Source organism: Caenorhabditis elegans, chromosome II, assembly GCF_000002985.6.
Source record: "Caenorhabditis elegans chromosome II".
NCBI lineage: Eukaryota > Metazoa > Nematoda > Chromadorea > Rhabditida > Rhabditidae > Caenorhabditis > Caenorhabditis elegans.
The window spans coordinates 9,446,036-9,462,284 of record NC_003280.10 but is presented as its reverse complement, the minus strand read 5'-3'; the positions used below and the strand labels follow the sequence as shown (position 1 = coordinate 9,462,284).

Here is a 16,249-nt window from a genome sequence, read left to right as displayed (position 1 = left end):
CGTAAAATTTCTACTAATTCGACTGAGTAGAAAAAACTTGATTTAAAAAACCACACATGAACTTTGATAACATTAACACAAATGACTTATTTCGAAAGTTAATTCCAACCTGCATGTTTCCATACTTCTTCAACATCCTTTCCTGCAAAATTCTCGTCAAAACGAATTATGACTGTTTGCACACAAAGCAGATTACAATATTGATATTTTAAGCTTTTCTAATTCGATTAATTTTGACGTTCAAAATTCACACTGATCTCTTTGTGTTATAATTCAGAGGTCGTGTACGATCTGTGAAGTTTTAAAATTTTGATGGCAAAACAGGATAATAAAAACGAGATTGTGGCTCCGTCAATTCACGGGTGACTTCATTAATTGAAATTATCTTAAATTTTTTTATTTTGATTCAGAAAAAAGCTCGATCGGTCGCTTTGGCGTATTTATCTTAAATATATCGTAATAGCAATTGTTCTTCTAGTTGTCTTGGGAAATACAATTATGACAATAATACTGGTAGTGAACGATGTCAATGAAACTGGAAGTGAGTACTCCTTAAAATATGTGACGGTGTTTTACCAAGTTTATATTCCTAATAATTTTCAGAGACTACAATTACGCCTAAACTATCATCAGCGGGTACCAGGTCCACATTTGCTTCAGGTTTTTTTTCCGAATGTAACTCCAACTTTAACAATTGGCAACACATATTTAGTCTTTGAAACACTGAAAATTTATTCGTCGGTTGCAGTGTTACACACATTTTTTTGATAAGTTTGGAATATTGCGAAAAGATTACGATTCAATGCTATGCAATTTATGATCAAATAATAAGCGAAAAAATGAAGTCTTGGCAATGAGCCTACGAGAACATGCTCCGAGAATCAGCAAAAATTTCTTAAATGTTTCAGGCACTCCTACTGTGACAAGTATCTCTTCAACTGTTGCCGCGTCTACATATCCAGGTCACTTTTTGAAAAAAAAGACTAAATAATTTTCAATTATTTCCAGCAACGCCAGGTTGTAACAAACGGATAATTGGATATTATTTTGCAACACAAACTTCTGTTATAACAAGAGATCAAGTTTCAAAACTGACACATGCAGTTTTTGCATTTGTCAATATGACTTCTGATGGACATCTACAAATTGACGGTGATTTGGCGAAAAACAGATTTACGAATCTGATAGAAATAGCAAAACAGCAAACTCCACAAGTCAAAGTTATGATATCAATTGGTGGAAACGACAATTCCAACAACTTCAAGCCGGTTTTAAGTAGTCCCGACAGAAAAAAGTTACGATTTCAAGTTTTGAAACTAATAATTAGAAGTTTTCAGATTGTTCATCAATTCCACAGTATCATTCCTTCAAACTTATGATATTGACGGTGTTGATTTATATTGGAAATGGCCAGGAAAAACATCTAAAGACATTTATTCTCAATTTATCAATGATCTGAGATACAGTTTGCAACGGCAGAAAAGAAACTATATTATGTCGATAGTACTACCACCACCTGATATGGGAGCCAACTACGAAGCAGGAATTGATATTGAGAATATTTTTGACAATGTTGATTTTCTGAACATATTTACAATGGGATACTTTGGTCCATGGCAAAACGATGCCGGCATGATAACTGGTGCAGCTTCTCAACTTTTCAATGGCGTTAATGGAGTTCCGGGAAGAAAAACTTATAATATTCATCACTCAACAGAGAGATATGTTTGTAAAACTGGTCAATCTGACAAATATAACATTGCGATTCCATTTTATACAATGCTCTGGAAGCATGTGAAAGGTCCAGTTAACCCTCCTAATATTGAAATTTATCGAAATGCAACATTTCAAGGAGGAGTTGTTGGAGAAACGAGTATGTCTCGAAAATTGGTTCAAGAGGAAGGCTATGATTTTTCAAACCCTACGTACAACCCTGAAATCAGAGCTGCATTCAAATATAATGCTACTACAGAAACATTCCTAACATTTGAAACGAATGACACGATTGCAGCAAAAATTGATTATGTGAAAGATCGGATATTGGGTGGAGTATGGATTTGGGCAGTTGATATGGATGATGATTCAAATAATTTATTGAATCTTGTAAAGTTTACTGGTTATTGCACGGTTGGAAATCTAACATTGTATAATTGTTAAATGAGTAACTTCGACCTAACTAATTTGTATTGTTTTTCCAGAATTTAATAAATCGTTTATCTAAAATTGACCAATGTTTTGTTGGATTCAAAATTTCAACTTTTAAACTATAGGTTTTCATTGTTTTTTAGGGATAGGATCATTTAATTATCATTTTTCAAATATTCAGCACGGGAAAGAATAAGCAAGAATGTGAGACTTATAATGTTAGCATGTACTTTAACAAAACGTTCAAATAGAAAGTACAATATATGAGGAAGATGCCTTTCAATGACTGTATCGCAACTTGTTGTCTTTTTTCCACTTACGCTGAGAAATCAAACACACAAATTAGAAATCGTATCAGTCATATGTTGTGCACATTTGCTTCAGGTTTTTTTTCCGAATGTAACTCCAACTTTAACAATTGGCAACACATATTTAGTCTTTGAAACACTGAAAATTTATTCGTCGGTTGCAGTGTTACACACATTTTTTTGATAAGTTTGGAATATTGCGAAAAGATTACGATTCAATGCTATGCAATTTATGATCAAATAATAAGCGAAAAAATGAAGTCTTGGCAATGAGCCTACGAGAACATGCTCCGAGAATCAGCAAAAATTTCTTAAATGTTTCAGGCACTCCTACTGTGACAAGTATCTCTTCAACTGTTGCCGCGTCTACATATCCAGGTCACTTTTTGAAAAAAAAGACTAAATAATTTTCAATTATTTCCAGCAACGCCAGGTTGTAACAAACGGATAATTGGATATTATTTTGCAACACAAACTTCTGTTATCACAAGTGATCAAGTTTCAAATCTGACACATGCAGTTTTTGCATTTGTCAATATTACTTCAGATGGACAATTACAAATTGACGGTGATTTGGCGAAAAACAGATTTACGAATTTGATAGAAATAGCAAAACAGCAAACTCCACAAGTCAAAGTTATGATATCAATTGGTGGAAACGACAATTCCAACAACTTCAAGCCGGTTTTAAGTAGTCCCGACAGAAAAAAGTTACGATTTCAAGTTTTGAAACTAATAATTAGAAGTTTTCAGATTGTTCATCAATTCCACAGTATCATTCCTTCAAACTTATGATATTGACGGTGTTTAAATCAACACGACCTCTGAATTATAACACAAAGAGATCAGTGTGAATTTTGAACGTCAAAATTAATCGAATTAGAAAAGCTTAAAATATCAATATTGTAATCTGCTTTGTGTGCAAACAGTCATAATTCGTTTTGACGAGAATTTTGCAGGAAAGGATGTTGAAGAAGTATGGAAACATGCAGGTTGGAATTAACTTTCGAAATAAGTCATTTGTGTTAATGTTATCAAAGTTCATGTGTGGTTTTTTAAATCAAGTTTTTTCTACTCAGTCGAATTAGTAGAAATTTTACGTAGGAGCAAAGAGTCTGTTTTCGAAGTGTCATTTTGTTGGGAATCGTTGAAATGCAGTTTATTGGAATATAAAAACCGTGTTCTATAGTTTCGAAAAAAATCAAAATGTGTGAAGAACCTTTCCATGTAGGCCGACATATCACATGGTCAGTACATGAACGCATGTGTACCTTCCTCAGTTTCAGTTCATTTTTTTTAACAAATGAAAATTCCAGTTAAAATCTAACAAAGGATCATTCTGGCAAATAAACGTCAGCAGTCGTGTTTAGAAGTAACGACGCCTGCAGTCTCGACTACTGGTAAATAAATATTTTTTTAAAATTGAAAAAAAAAATTAAATATTGAATTTATAGAACCTACGACTACTCCAAGTAGATCAACAACAGTAACGACGCCTGCAGTCTCGACTACTGGTAAATAAATATTTTTTTTTAATTAATAAAAAATTAAATAATGCATTTTTAGAACCTACGACTACTCCAAGTAGATCAACAACAGTAACGACGCCTGCAGTATCCACCACAGGTAAATAAATATTTTTTTAAAAATTGAAAAAAAAATTTAATAATGAACTTTTAGAACCTACGACTACTCCAAGTAGATCAACAACAGTAACGACGCGTGCAGTATCCACCACAGGTAAATAAATATTTTTTTAAAATTGAAAAAAAAAATTAAATATTGAATTTATAGAACCTACGACTACTCCAAGTAGATCAACAACAGTTACAACGCCTGCAGTCTCGACTACTGGTAAATAAATATTTTTTGAAAATTAATAAAAAATTAAATAATGCATTTTTAGAACCTACGACTACTCCAAGTAGATCAACAACAGTTACAACGCCTGCAGTCTCGACTACTGGTAAATAAATATTTTTTGAAAATTCATAAAAAATTAAATAATGCATTTTTAGAACCTACGACTACTCCAAGTAGATCAACAACAGTAACGACGCCTGCAGTATCCACCACAGGTAAATAAATTTTTTTTTAAAATTAATTAAAAATTAAATATTGAATTTATAGAAGCTACGACTACTCCAAGTAGATCAACAACAGTTACAACGCCTGCAGTCTCGACTACTGGTAAATAAATATTTTTTAAAAATTAATAAAAATTAAAGACTGAATTTTTAGAATCTACGACTACGCTAAGTAGATCAACAACAGTAACGACGCCTGCAGTATCGACTACTGGTAAATAAATATTTTTTAAAAATTAATAAAAATTAAAGACTGAATTTTTAGAATCTACGACTACGCTAAGTAGATCAACAACAGTAACGACGCCTGCAGTATCGACTACTGGTAAATAAATATTTTTTAAAAATTAATAAAAATTAAAGACTGAATTTTTAGAATCTACGACTACGCTAAGTAGATCAACAACAGTAACGACGCCTGCAGTATCGACTACTGGTAAATAAATATTTTTTAAAAATTAATAAAAATTAAAGACTGAATTTTTAGAATCTACGACTACGCTAAGTAGATCAACAACAGTAACGACGCCTGCAGTATCGACCACAGGTAAATAAATATTTTTTTAAAAATTGAAAAAAAAATTTAATAATGAACTTTTAGAATCTACGACTACTCCAAGTAGATCAACAACAGTAACGACGCGTGCAGTATCCACCACATGTAAATAAATATTTTTTAAAAATTGAAAAAAAAATGTAATAATGAACTTTTAGAATCTACGACTACTCCAAGTAGATCAACAACAGTAACGACGCGTGCAGTCTCCACTACAGGTAAATAAATTTTTTTTTAAATTAAAAACAAGATTAACAAATTACTTTTCAGATACTACGATTTTTGAAATTTCATCATCGACTGGTGCCAGGTCCACTCTGTCAACTACAGGTTTTGTGAATGCATTTTTACTGATATTGAAAGTTTGCAACACCGCCCGCTCTAAATAAGAAAAACTGTTTTTCAATCATTACAAATAACTGTTTTCTGTTGTTTTATTGTATTTGAATGCAGCTCAAGTTTTTCAGACATTTCTCCCGTAACAAAAATTTCTTCAACTGTTTCAAGCAAGCCGTCAACAACAGGTAACTTTCGGAAAATAAACTATTGCTTTGTCGGTTATATAAACTACATGTTAATGTATTGTTAACAAAGAAATCCTATCGGTTTTTCAAAATAAAATTTTTCAGTCCTACCAATTTGTGATAATCGAGTCGTCGGCTATTTCTCTTCAAATCAAAATTCTACAATCACAGAAGACCAAGTTTCAAAACTGACACATGCAGTTTTTGCTTTTGTCAATATGACTCAGGGTGGAAATTTGAATATTATCAATCGTCAGCGGTTTTTAAGTTTAACGAAAATTGCAAAACAGCAAACGCCACCCGTTAAAGTTATGATTTCAATTGGTGGAGACGATAATTCCAATAACTTCTATAAGGTTTTAAATAGTCCCAACAGAAGGAAGTAAGAATACACATTAGGTAGTTCATTTATTCTTGAATAATTGCAGAGTTTTTTTGAATGCTACCACATCATTTCTCCAAATTTATGGCATTGACGGTATTGATTTATTTTGGAAATGGCCAGGAGGAGCATCTAAGACACTTTATACTAAGTTTATCAGTGATCTGAGACATAACCTTCAACAAAAAAATAAAAACTATATCTTATCAATAGTACTTCCACCACCTGATTTGGAAGGAAACTACGAGGCTGGAATCAATATCACCAGTATTGTTAATAATGTTGATTTTCTGAATATATTCACAATGGGATACTTTGGTCCATGGCCAAACCCGAAAGGAATGATAACTGGGGCAACTTCTCAACTTTTTTATGGAGTTAATGGAGTTTTGGGAAGAAGAAATTACAATATTCACCACTCAGTACAGAGCTATGTTTGTAAAACCGATCAATCTAACAAATATAACATTGCAATTCCATTTTATACAATGCTCTGGAAGCATGTTCAAGGCCCAATCAACCCTCCAAATATTGAAATTTATCGAAATGCAACATTTAATGGAACTGTTTTTGGAGAAGCGAATATGTCTAGAAAGTTGGTTCAGCAGGAAGGTTACGATCTGTCGCATCCTACATTTAACTCTGAAATTAGAGCTGCATTTAAATATAATGCTACTACAGAAACATTCCTAACATTCGAAACGAATGACACAATTGCAGCAAAGATTGATTATGTGAAGGATCGGATATTGGGGGGAGTATGGATTTGGGGAGTGGATATGGATGACAATTCAAATAGTTTATTGAGTCTTGTGAAGTTCACTGAATATTGCGACTCTGGGAATTCTACAATTTATAAATGCTAATTGAACATAATCATTGCCCCCAAACAATTTGTTTTGTTTGATTAGATTTTCATGAATTTTGTTGTTTTCATAATTTTCCCGATTCATTAAAATTGAAAAATAGCATTTTCAAATTGAAATAAAGGAACTCAATCAAGTTAAATAAGCATATGGGCATATTTAAACTGAAAAGGATACAAGTCATAATTTTTGTCTAGTGTCATTTGAACTTTGACCATAATTGCAAATATTTGTTTTACAATGAAAATTGAGATGATCAGATTGAAAAATTAAATAATATGATTTACGGCTCTTTGCACCTTTTGGTCTAAAACTATATACTTTAGCAGTTACCAAACATCCTCTTTGACACATTTCTCTTTAACACGATGACTGTATGCACACAGATTGAAACAAAAATATTTTAAGCACACCTAACTCGATTAATTCAGACGACTAAAGATTTATTCTGATCTTTTGTCGTTCTCTGTTTTGAATGTAAAAGTTGAGCATACTCCAATAAGTTTAAATTTCTACAATTGTTATGTCTGTTCAGAATAATTGGTACGAGCTCGTGATCCCTTCTGCACTCAGATAACTCTATTGATCGATATGCATCTGAGATTGTAAAATTTGTATTCAGAAAAGGTTTCGACCAAGAATTGTCTCAACCACCTTGCCGTAATTATATAATGTATATTATAATAGTTGCAGTTGTTCTAGTCATTGCGGCAATCGGAAAAGTGTCAATTTTGTTAATCGTGAACCAGGGTGAAGATAAGAAATATCATAGAACACAATCCGGCGATCATCGTGTCCAGCGTGAAAGTTATAACGTCTCTGATGGTTTCCTCAAATTTACAAGTTTATTTGGAAAATTTATTTGTTTATGAGTTCTAATTTACCGTTCTAATCCTCTTTGACGTATTTTTCTGCAACACGAGTGATGACTGTATGCACATATTTTCTGGCTTCCTTCCTCCTAGAAATGCCGAGGTTGTCCGATTATAAAAGTAATATTTTAAGCATGTCTAATTCAATTTATTCAGACGACCAAATAATTACTTAGATTCTTTGTCATTTTTCTTCTAAATTCAAAAGTAGAGCATACTCTGATAAGTTTTAATTTCAAACAGTCAAATGTCTAATCGGGATGAATGGTACGAGCTTGTGATACCTACTGCACTCAGGTATTTTAATTTATCAACGTTTTATTGAAGTTATCGCATTTTCATGCAGAAAAGATTCCGGCCAAGAACCATCTCAATCACGTTGGCGACCATATCTAAAATATATCATAATAGTTGCTGTTTTTCTAATTGTTGTGGCTATTGCCACCGTGACCATTGTATTGATTGCGAACCGGGTTGATGGCAGTGCAAGTAAGTTTTCCGATCAGCTTTTTAGAAATTCAATGTTGTTAGAATTTTATTGAAATGCGTTTACAACATCTTCTATAGTTCTCAATTTCTCAGACACTTCTACTGTGCCAAACGTATCATCAACTGTTGCTAAATCTACAATAACAACTAGAGGTGCTCTCCTTAATTGGCTTAAACAAAACTAATCAATCTATAATTATTTCCAGCACCGCCAGTTTGTAACAAACGGATAATTGGATATTATTTTGCAACACAAACTTCTGTTATAACAAGAGATCAAGTTTCAAAACTGACACATGCAGTTTTTGCATTTGTCAATATGACTTCTGATGGACATCTACAAATTGACGGTGATTTGGCGAAAAACAGATTTACGAATCTGATAGAAATAGCAAAACAGCAAACTCCACAAGTCAAAGTTATGATATCAATTGGTGGAAACGACAATTCCAACAACTTCAAGCCGGGTTTAAGTAGTCCCGACAGAAAAAAGTTACGATTTCAAGTTTTGAAACTAATAATTAGAAGTTTTCAGATTGTTCATCAATTCCACAGTATCATTCCTTCAAACTTATGATATTGACGGTGTTGATTTATATTGGAAATGGCCAGGAAAAACATCTAAAGACATTTATTCTCAATTTATCAATGATCTGAGATACAGTTTGCAACGGCAGAAAAGAAACTATATTATGTCGATAGTACTACCACCACCTGATATGGGAGCCAACTACGAAGCAGGAATTGATATTGAGAATATTTTTGACAATGTTGATTTTCTGAACATATTTACAATGGGATACTTTGGTCCATGGCAAAACGATGCCGGCATGATAACTGGTGCAGCTTCTCAACTTTTCAATGGCGTTAATGGAGTTCCGGGAAGAAAAACTTATAATATTCATCACTCAACAGAGAGATATGTTTGTAAAACTGGTCAATCTGACAAATATAACATTGCGATTCCATTTTATACAATGCTCTGGAAGCATGTGAAAGGTCCAGTTAACCCTCCTAATATTGAAATTTATCGAAATGCAACATTTCAAGGAGGAGTTGTTGGAGAAACGAGTATGTCTCGAAAATTGGTTCAAGAGGAAGGCTATGATTTTTCAAACCCTACGTACAACCCTGAAATCAGAGCTGCATTCAAATATAATGCTACTACAGAAACATTCCTAACATTTGAAACGAATGACACGATTGCAGCAAAAATTGATTATGTGAAAGATCGGATATTGGGTGGAGTATGGATTTGGGCAGTTGATATGGATGATGATTCAAATAATTTATTGAATCTTGTAAAGTTTACTGGTTATTGCACGGTTGGAAATCTAACATTGTATAATTGTTAAATGAGTAACTTCGACCTAACTAATTTGTATTGTTTTTCCAGAATTTAATAAATCGTTTATCTAAAATTGACCAATGTTTTGTTGGATTCAAAATTTCAACTTTTAAACTATAGGTTTTCATTGTTTTTTAGGGATAGGATCATTTAATTATCATTTTTCAAATATTCAGCACGGGAAAGAATAAGCAAGAATGTGAGACTTATAATGTTAGCATGTACTTTAACAAAACGTTCAAATAGAAAGTACAATATATGAGGAAGATGCCTTTCAATGACTGTATCGCAACTTGTTGTCTTTTTTCCACTTACGCTGAGAAATCAAACACACAAATTAGAAATCGTATCAGTCATATGTTGTGTTCTTTTTTGTTCTCTCTCTCGTTTCGTTTCACCAATTGTTTATCGTTTCCTATCTATCTTAATATTTTCAGAAGTTTCATGAATCCTCCAAAAAATGGAACATCGCTCCCAAGATTAACTCGATCGATCGACGACGATGATGAAGGGTCAACGATGTTTAAGGTTGCAGGTGCACTATTTGCTTACGGAATTTTTGTGGGCATCTTTGTCCTCATTTGTCATATACGTCGAGCCTTTGAATCAATAAATATTCAACAGTATACGAACAGGTTAGTTCTATTAAAAACATTTAAGGAACTGTTTAGAAATTACTGTTGTTCTGTTCTGGAAAAATAGCTTTGAAAGACAAGTGCAAGTCGTCTAGAAAGCAGATATGGAAGCATTTTGTGCCTATATTAAAGGTTTTCCTGATTCAAATAGTTTGTATTTATCTCATCATTGCCATGCTATCATTTCCAAAGATTAAACGCATTACTCACCACTGTGAAGCGAGAAATATTTTTCCTCAGATTTTCATCACCACAATGTTGAAGAACCGTGCTAATTTTTTCGTTACAGGGGAAATGCGATTCGAAATTCCTATGTTCAAGTACAGACTGAAATAACGCCATCGAGTATACTTGCGGTACAAGAAAATACACTTGGAATAGAGTCAACCAACAAAGAACCGACTCAACCCATCAATGAAAGAGCTGAAAAACTTCCTTACAATCCAGCATTTGAAATTCAACCGAACAATTTGGATACTTTCAACAGAAAATTGGGAAAAGGAAAGTTTGGAATAATCAATAAAGGACTGCTGACTTTAAGAATTTGCAAAACAAATGAAGTGGTTCAAGTGAATGTAGCAGTAAAAAGTGAGTAATTGATTTTACATAATAATCAAGCAATAGTACATTTTTGAAGAGATGGTTGATCCAACAGATGAAAAACAAGATAAACTAATTTATGATGAAATTAAGTTGATGTGTGCAATTGGGAAACATCCAAATGTTTTAGCCATTGTTGGAGCTATCACAAAGAAAGAAAAAGTATCGGGAAGGTAACATATTCTCCAAGAATAAAATTTTGTTGGTCTCTAGAGTATACAAATATTTTCAGGGAGTATAACCAAGCCGTTTCGGAGTTCATTGAAGGAGGAGATCTTCGAAGTGTCTTAAGAAATAGTCCATACACTTTTCAAGATGAGATTACATCTAGAGAAAGAACTGGTGGACAAAATGTAGATGCGGAAGTTTTCGACACAATATCAACATCCGATCTATTCTCGTTTGCTTATCAAATTGCAAATGGGATGGAGTATTTGGCGTCTTTACCGGTTAGATACTTGTTACTTTTAGAATTTGCTAACAAGGAAAGGGTGTGAGCTATAACTTTAAACTTCGAAACGAGACAAGTCTTATTTAAAATCTCTGGTTATTTTTTTCCGTGACAAAAATTAATGGGTTAAGTTTGAAATATTTTGTGTTCAAAGACTTGAAGCGGACCTCAGCAAATAAAAAACAACTGATCTCATAATTTTTCAGTGTGTGCATCGCGATTTAGCGCTGCGAAACGTCTTTGTGAAGAAAAATAAAATTATTCGAATAGGAGACTTCGGGTTGGCAAGACACAACGGAGATAAAGATTATTACAAGTTTGATAGTTTGCTGATTAGATCGTTACTAAATTCTTATTTTAAGGGTGAAGTACAGTCCTGAAACACCGTTACCCATATTTTGGCTGGCTCCTGAGTGCTTTGACGACGGAACAAGCTTCACTGAAATGACAGATGTTTGGTCATATGGTGTCTGTCTTTTTGAGTTATTTTCACTCGGAGCATCGCCTTACTTAGAAGAGTTTCAAAATTTCTTTGACCCAATTTACTACGTGGTTGCCTTTTTGGAATCAGGAAAAAGGCTTTCTTCGCCAAAATATTGCAGGTCTGATATGTGAGTTTTAGCTTTTTTTGAAATCATTGAGAAAGGGTTGAAAATTAAAGCCCTTCCTAAATAAGAGAAATCTGGTAAAAACTCAGCTGCTTCATATTTCTTCGTGAATATCATAATTCTTCTGTAATATAAAAACTTATAAATCAGAATTCGACTCGAATTTTTCAGATACAACTTTATGCTGGAATGCTGGAACAGTGATGCAAAACAACGGCCAAGATTTACAAAGTGCAAAGAATTTTTCAAAAATTTAATCAAACGCAAAAATGTGAGGCACACCAATTGACTTTCCAAAAATTCTTTGGTTTATTTTTCAGTTCAAAAACCTCGAAACCGACTTACAAACGGAAGAACAACTACAATGCGAATTATCGGTAGGATGATTAAAAGACTCAAGTATTATTATATTTGTTCAGGCTTTGTATTTTATCCAGGTCTGATCTGTAAAAATTAATTGTCCTAGTTTAGAAACCAGTTTTTATAAATAAACAATTTTCTTGTTACCTTGTTACTGAACGGTTTTTTACAATTTATCTCTTGGATTTTAATTGCGACAATATCTTTGAAAAATGCAAGTGTAAAATGTTTTTAAACACAGAAAATCTCTGCGTCCAATAGCAAAATGAAGTACTTCCTCTTTTTTCATTGTTTACTTGTACGAGCGAGTTTCATCATTAACCATTAGCCAGCAAAAGTTTCATTCTTTTGTAACAAAAAAATTTAAAAAAATATATAAATTGTTTAACAGTCGTATGTCACTTTATTTTCACTTTCTGATGCACAAAATTTTTTTGATGCAACTGCTCTCAGAAGTTCTTCGTTTTCATTATCCTTATCCACCAAATGAATCCAAACTCCTCCCAAATTATGCTCTATTGCATACGCAAGTTTAGCTTCAATACTTTTCTTATTTTCAAAAGTTAAAAAGTTTCCGGTTTCCTGATTCCAGACATAAGGAGTCTTTGTAACATCATCCCACAATGCTGGTGTCAATTCCCAACCTTCATGATCTACCGTCCATCGCGACATGTAACTGTTACCTACGGCTGCACCATTTTTCAGATCGGCTCTTCGGAATACTTCTGTTCCACTGGAGATTGGTTCCTTCACATTTTTCCAGAGTCTTACATAAAATGGAATGACCATATTGAATTTACTTGGATCTTCTGTCATACAAGTATAGTATTTCATTGTAGAGTCCACGTTAAAGTGTTTCTTTACTCCGATTCCTCCATACAACGGTGCAGATGGTCCTGTAGGAGTTCCCCATTGGTTTGGCCATGGTCCATAGTAATCCATAGAGAATACATTAACAAAGTCAATATACTCCATAAAATCATCAAATTTATAACCATCATGACGACGATCCATCTTAGCCTGTGGGGCCACAATTGATATGATTGAATCGTCTCGAACTGTCTTCAACTTTTCCTTAAGATCTTTCAAGAATGATGGAAAATCGTGATGCTCAGTTTCAGAATTGCCAAGCCATTTCCAGTAAATATCAACTCCGTGGATTTTATGCTGTCGAATAAATCTTGCTATGGAATCAATAAACATTGATTTTTTCTCTGAGTCAGACAAAACAGAACCAAAGTTTTCACTGTTGTGATCTCCGCCAATTGAAATCATAACTTTAGTGTCAGAGTTTGCATTCTTTACAGCCGTCTTTAATTTCTCAAACCTCTCCTTCTGATTTGTCTTAAACTGAAGTTTCCCCTCAGAGTCCATATGAATAAAAGCAAAAACAGCATGTGTCAGCTTGCCCAATTGACTTCTTGTTATCTCAGTTCCTTCCCATTCAGAATAGTATCCAACGACTCGTTTCTTGCATGGAGATTCTATAATTTAGACGATATATCTGATTCTAAACTCTTTGTTCGGATTTCTTATCACTTACTTGTCAAATCTCTTGAATTTCTTAATTGTGGAACACCTTCTGAACCAATGGAAACGAGTGCAAGAAGTGCAAAAACAAATAGAACAGCGATCGTTCTTGTTAAAATCGACGGAATTCTTTTTTCGGAATGTACTTCTTTTCTCAATTCAGCAAGTTTTTGGTAATCAATAAAATGAATAACATACCTGGGAAGATGTACTAGACTTAATTTATTATATTCATGTTTAGCAGCCATTGTTTTTGGCTGTAACGAAAACGGAGTAGTGAGCAAAATTAACAATATATATTCTAGTACTGTGTAAATAGGGCGGTGTTACTTTCTGTTTCCTCCCTTTTTGTGGTCAGTTGACGAAAAGGTAGACATATCTTCAGATATTCCTCATTGCAATAGTGATAAGGAATTAACACTACACTATAGTTTGTTCGCTGATTTTTGAAAACTTTCTCAATCGTGTACACTTTTCATTTTATTCTCTGTTCAGCTTCTGCGACATCATCCTTTTCAAATTTTTGAGTCGATGTTTAGTTTCAAAAATAAAAATAATTTCGCTTCTTTTTCATATCCCATAGAAATCTTTTGCATGATGATAGAAAAATAGAAGAATGAATCACATGTACAGTAGGAATTTCTTCATTTTTCTCAAAGTGATAAATCAATTAGATACAAAGAAGCAACATGTGATATTTACCTGATTTATTCCTCAGAGTAGTTTGCATCATATTTAGTTTTCTTCCTAATCAAATAGGAACACGTTCATTTTGGGAACTTAAAAACTAGGATAATACTTTCAATTTTAGAGAAAACATGTCAACAGAGCAGCAGCAATTAATTTTTACAGGAAATAAAAGACGGTAAGATATATATTTTGGAAATAACTGTCTAGCAAAAATGATTCCAGAAATGACTACAAAAAAATTTCAAATTGCGACACTACTACGATAATACTCATTATTTTATTCTGCAGTGGAGTTTTATCAATTTGTATTGCAACGGGCTCTGGTTTTATAGTAATGATTATTGTAAGTCTTCTTTGTTTTTTCAAGTTGGTATCTGGAAAATTAACATTTATCTGACATATTTTCGATGTGTTCTGTGTTATACCGTATTCCCTCTATCAGTCTTGTCGAAACTGTAGTTTTAAAAATATTTCCAGCGTCTTCTACTCGGTTTAAAAAACTTACAACAACCACAATTAATCCGGCAACCTCCGCTACAACTGGAAATACTTCATCAGCAACTTCAACAACGAAATCTCCAAAAATAGCCACAAGTAACATTTATTCAGGGATATTTGTATGTTTATAATTATATATTGCAGAGACGCCGTTCTGTAAAAAACGAATTGTAGGATTCTTCACGGATACCCAGTCAACTGAAATTACAGTTGATCAACTTTCCAAGCTGACTCACGCGGTTTTCGCATTTGCTAAAATGGATTATCTTCGAAGTTTAATATTGAGAAAGAGCCCACGATTTGAGGAGTTGAAGAGAGTCGCAGCGACATCCAATTCCGGTGTGAAAATAATGATTTCAATTGGCGGTGACGAGAATTCACAGTACTTCTCATCTGTGCTTTCCGATATCACCATGTGTAAACTCTTCATTGAATCTATCATTGCATTCATTCATACAAATTCAATCGATGGAATGGACATACATTGGAAGTGGGTTCCTGAAACTAAAGAAGATGTCTACGTATCATTTCTTCGTAATTTACATAAAGCTTTACAAAGAGAATTAGAGGGATTAAGAGATCCACTGACATTGTCTGTAGTTGTTCCACACTACATAAATCACCGAGAGGCTGGATACAGTATACCGGATATTTTGAAGTACGTTGATTTTGTGAACGTTTTCACAATGGATTATTATGGACCGAGTGATGGCTCTACTGGACCTTTGTCTCCTTTGTACTCCGGACACCTGGACAAAAAACTGTTGACTCGACAATAGAATATTATGCGTGTGCAACAGGAAAACCAAGCAAATTCAATATTGTGATCCCATTTTTCGTGAGGCAATGGAAAAATGTTGGAGAAACTGTGCGAGAACATGAATCGGAAGTGTTCAGAAATGTGGCAGATGCTGATGAAAACAGTGAGGAAAGTGCCTATATGTCCCGAAAAACAGTCGCTAAAGAGAAGATCCGACTAACTCTTCCATCGTGGGATACCTTAACTGAGACTTCTTCTATGTACAATAACTCAACGAAGACATTTCTGGCATTTGAAACCGAGAAAAGTATACATGCAAAAATAGAATATGTGATGAACAAGAATTTGGGTGGAGTTTGGATTTGGTCAGTGGATATGGATGATGAACGTTATCACAGTTTGCTGAGTACTATTCCATCAAAGAAGTTTTGCTCAGCTGATAATAAGAATGATGATAAATATGGATGCCGCCAAAATGTTCTTTAAAAATAGTGTGTGTTTTATATTGTAATGTATGGTTTTGTAGGGTTTTCCAATTTC

General features: G+C 33.5%; 5 protein-coding genes, 1 non-coding gene and 2 pseudogenes across 8 annotated transcripts; 7 read left to right on the top strand and 1 right to left on the bottom strand.

The window, feature by feature from the left end:
- Positions 1-303: 303 nt before the first annotated feature.
- Positions 304-2,157, top strand: chil-21 (GH18 domain-containing protein; the record flags this gene model as incomplete). The annotated part of the gene is made up of 6 exons (NM_063628.4): positions 304-362; positions 411-541; positions 604-675; positions 909-962; positions 1,009-1,294; positions 1,338-2,157. Exons 1-6 carry the CDS (start codon positions 313-315, stop codon positions 2,155-2,157), a joined length of 1,413 nt encoding a protein of 470 aa, NP_496029.2. The 5' UTR covers positions 304-312.
- Positions 2,158-2,722: 565 nt separating this feature from the next.
- R09D1.14 (GH18 domain-containing protein) lies at positions 2,723-3,264 on the top strand (the record flags this gene model as incomplete). The annotated part of the gene is made up of 3 exons (NM_063627.1): positions 2,723-2,831; positions 2,878-3,163; positions 3,207-3,264. 3 exons carry the CDS (start codon positions 2,723-2,725, stop codon positions 3,262-3,264), a joined length of 453 nt encoding a protein of 150 aa, NP_496028.1.
- A 2,461-nt stretch (positions 3,265-5,725) lies between these two features.
- chil-20 lies at positions 5,726-6,868 on the top strand (annotated as a pseudogene). Its single transcript has 2 exons — positions 5,726-6,002; positions 6,049-6,868. Coding segments are annotated over exons 1-2 (1,097 nt in total).
- A 1,012-nt stretch (positions 6,869-7,880) lies between these two features.
- chil-19 (GH18 domain-containing protein) lies at positions 7,881-9,649 on the top strand. The gene is made up of 5 exons (NM_063625.3): positions 7,881-8,037; positions 8,087-8,229; positions 8,323-8,382; positions 8,436-8,721; positions 8,765-9,649. Exons 1-5 carry the CDS (start codon positions 7,988-7,990, stop codon positions 9,582-9,584), a joined length of 1,359 nt encoding a protein of 452 aa, NP_496026.2. The 5' UTR covers positions 7,881-7,987; the 3' UTR covers positions 9,585-9,649.
- A 363-nt stretch (positions 9,650-10,012) lies between these two features.
- On the top strand, positions 10,013-12,377 carry R09D1.12 (Protein kinase domain-containing protein). Its single transcript, NM_063624.4, has 8 exons — positions 10,013-10,212; positions 10,502-10,800; positions 10,850-10,985; positions 11,045-11,261; positions 11,470-11,579; positions 11,626-11,874; positions 12,043-12,142; positions 12,192-12,377. The coding sequence occupies exons 1-8, from the start codon at positions 10,022-10,024 to the stop codon at positions 12,255-12,257; spliced, it is 1,368 nt and encodes a 455-aa protein (NP_496025.2). The 5' UTR covers positions 10,013-10,021; the 3' UTR covers positions 12,258-12,377.
- A 190-nt stretch (positions 12,378-12,567) lies between these two features.
- Positions 12,568-14,020, bottom strand: chil-18 (GH18 domain-containing protein). Its single transcript, NM_063623.5, has 3 exons — positions 13,960-14,020; positions 13,775-13,914; positions 12,568-13,715 (listed from the first exon to the last, which is right to left on the bottom strand). The coding sequence occupies exons 1-3, from the start codon at positions 14,007-14,009 to the stop codon at positions 12,616-12,618; spliced, it is 1,290 nt and encodes a 429-aa protein (NP_496024.2). The 5' UTR covers positions 14,010-14,020; the 3' UTR covers positions 12,568-12,615.
- Positions 13,100-13,191, top strand: R09D1.16. The gene has a single exon (NR_051538.1). It is a non-coding gene; the product is annotated as an Unclassified non-coding RNA R09D1.16 (non-coding RNA).
- Positions 14,021-14,579: 559 nt separating the features above from the next.
- Positions 14,580-16,195, top strand: R09D1.4 (annotated as a pseudogene). The gene is made up of 4 exons: positions 14,580-14,626; positions 14,674-14,794; positions 14,929-15,045; positions 15,094-16,195. Coding segments are annotated over exons 1-4 (1,387 nt in total).
- Positions 16,196-16,249: the final 54 nt, after the last annotated feature.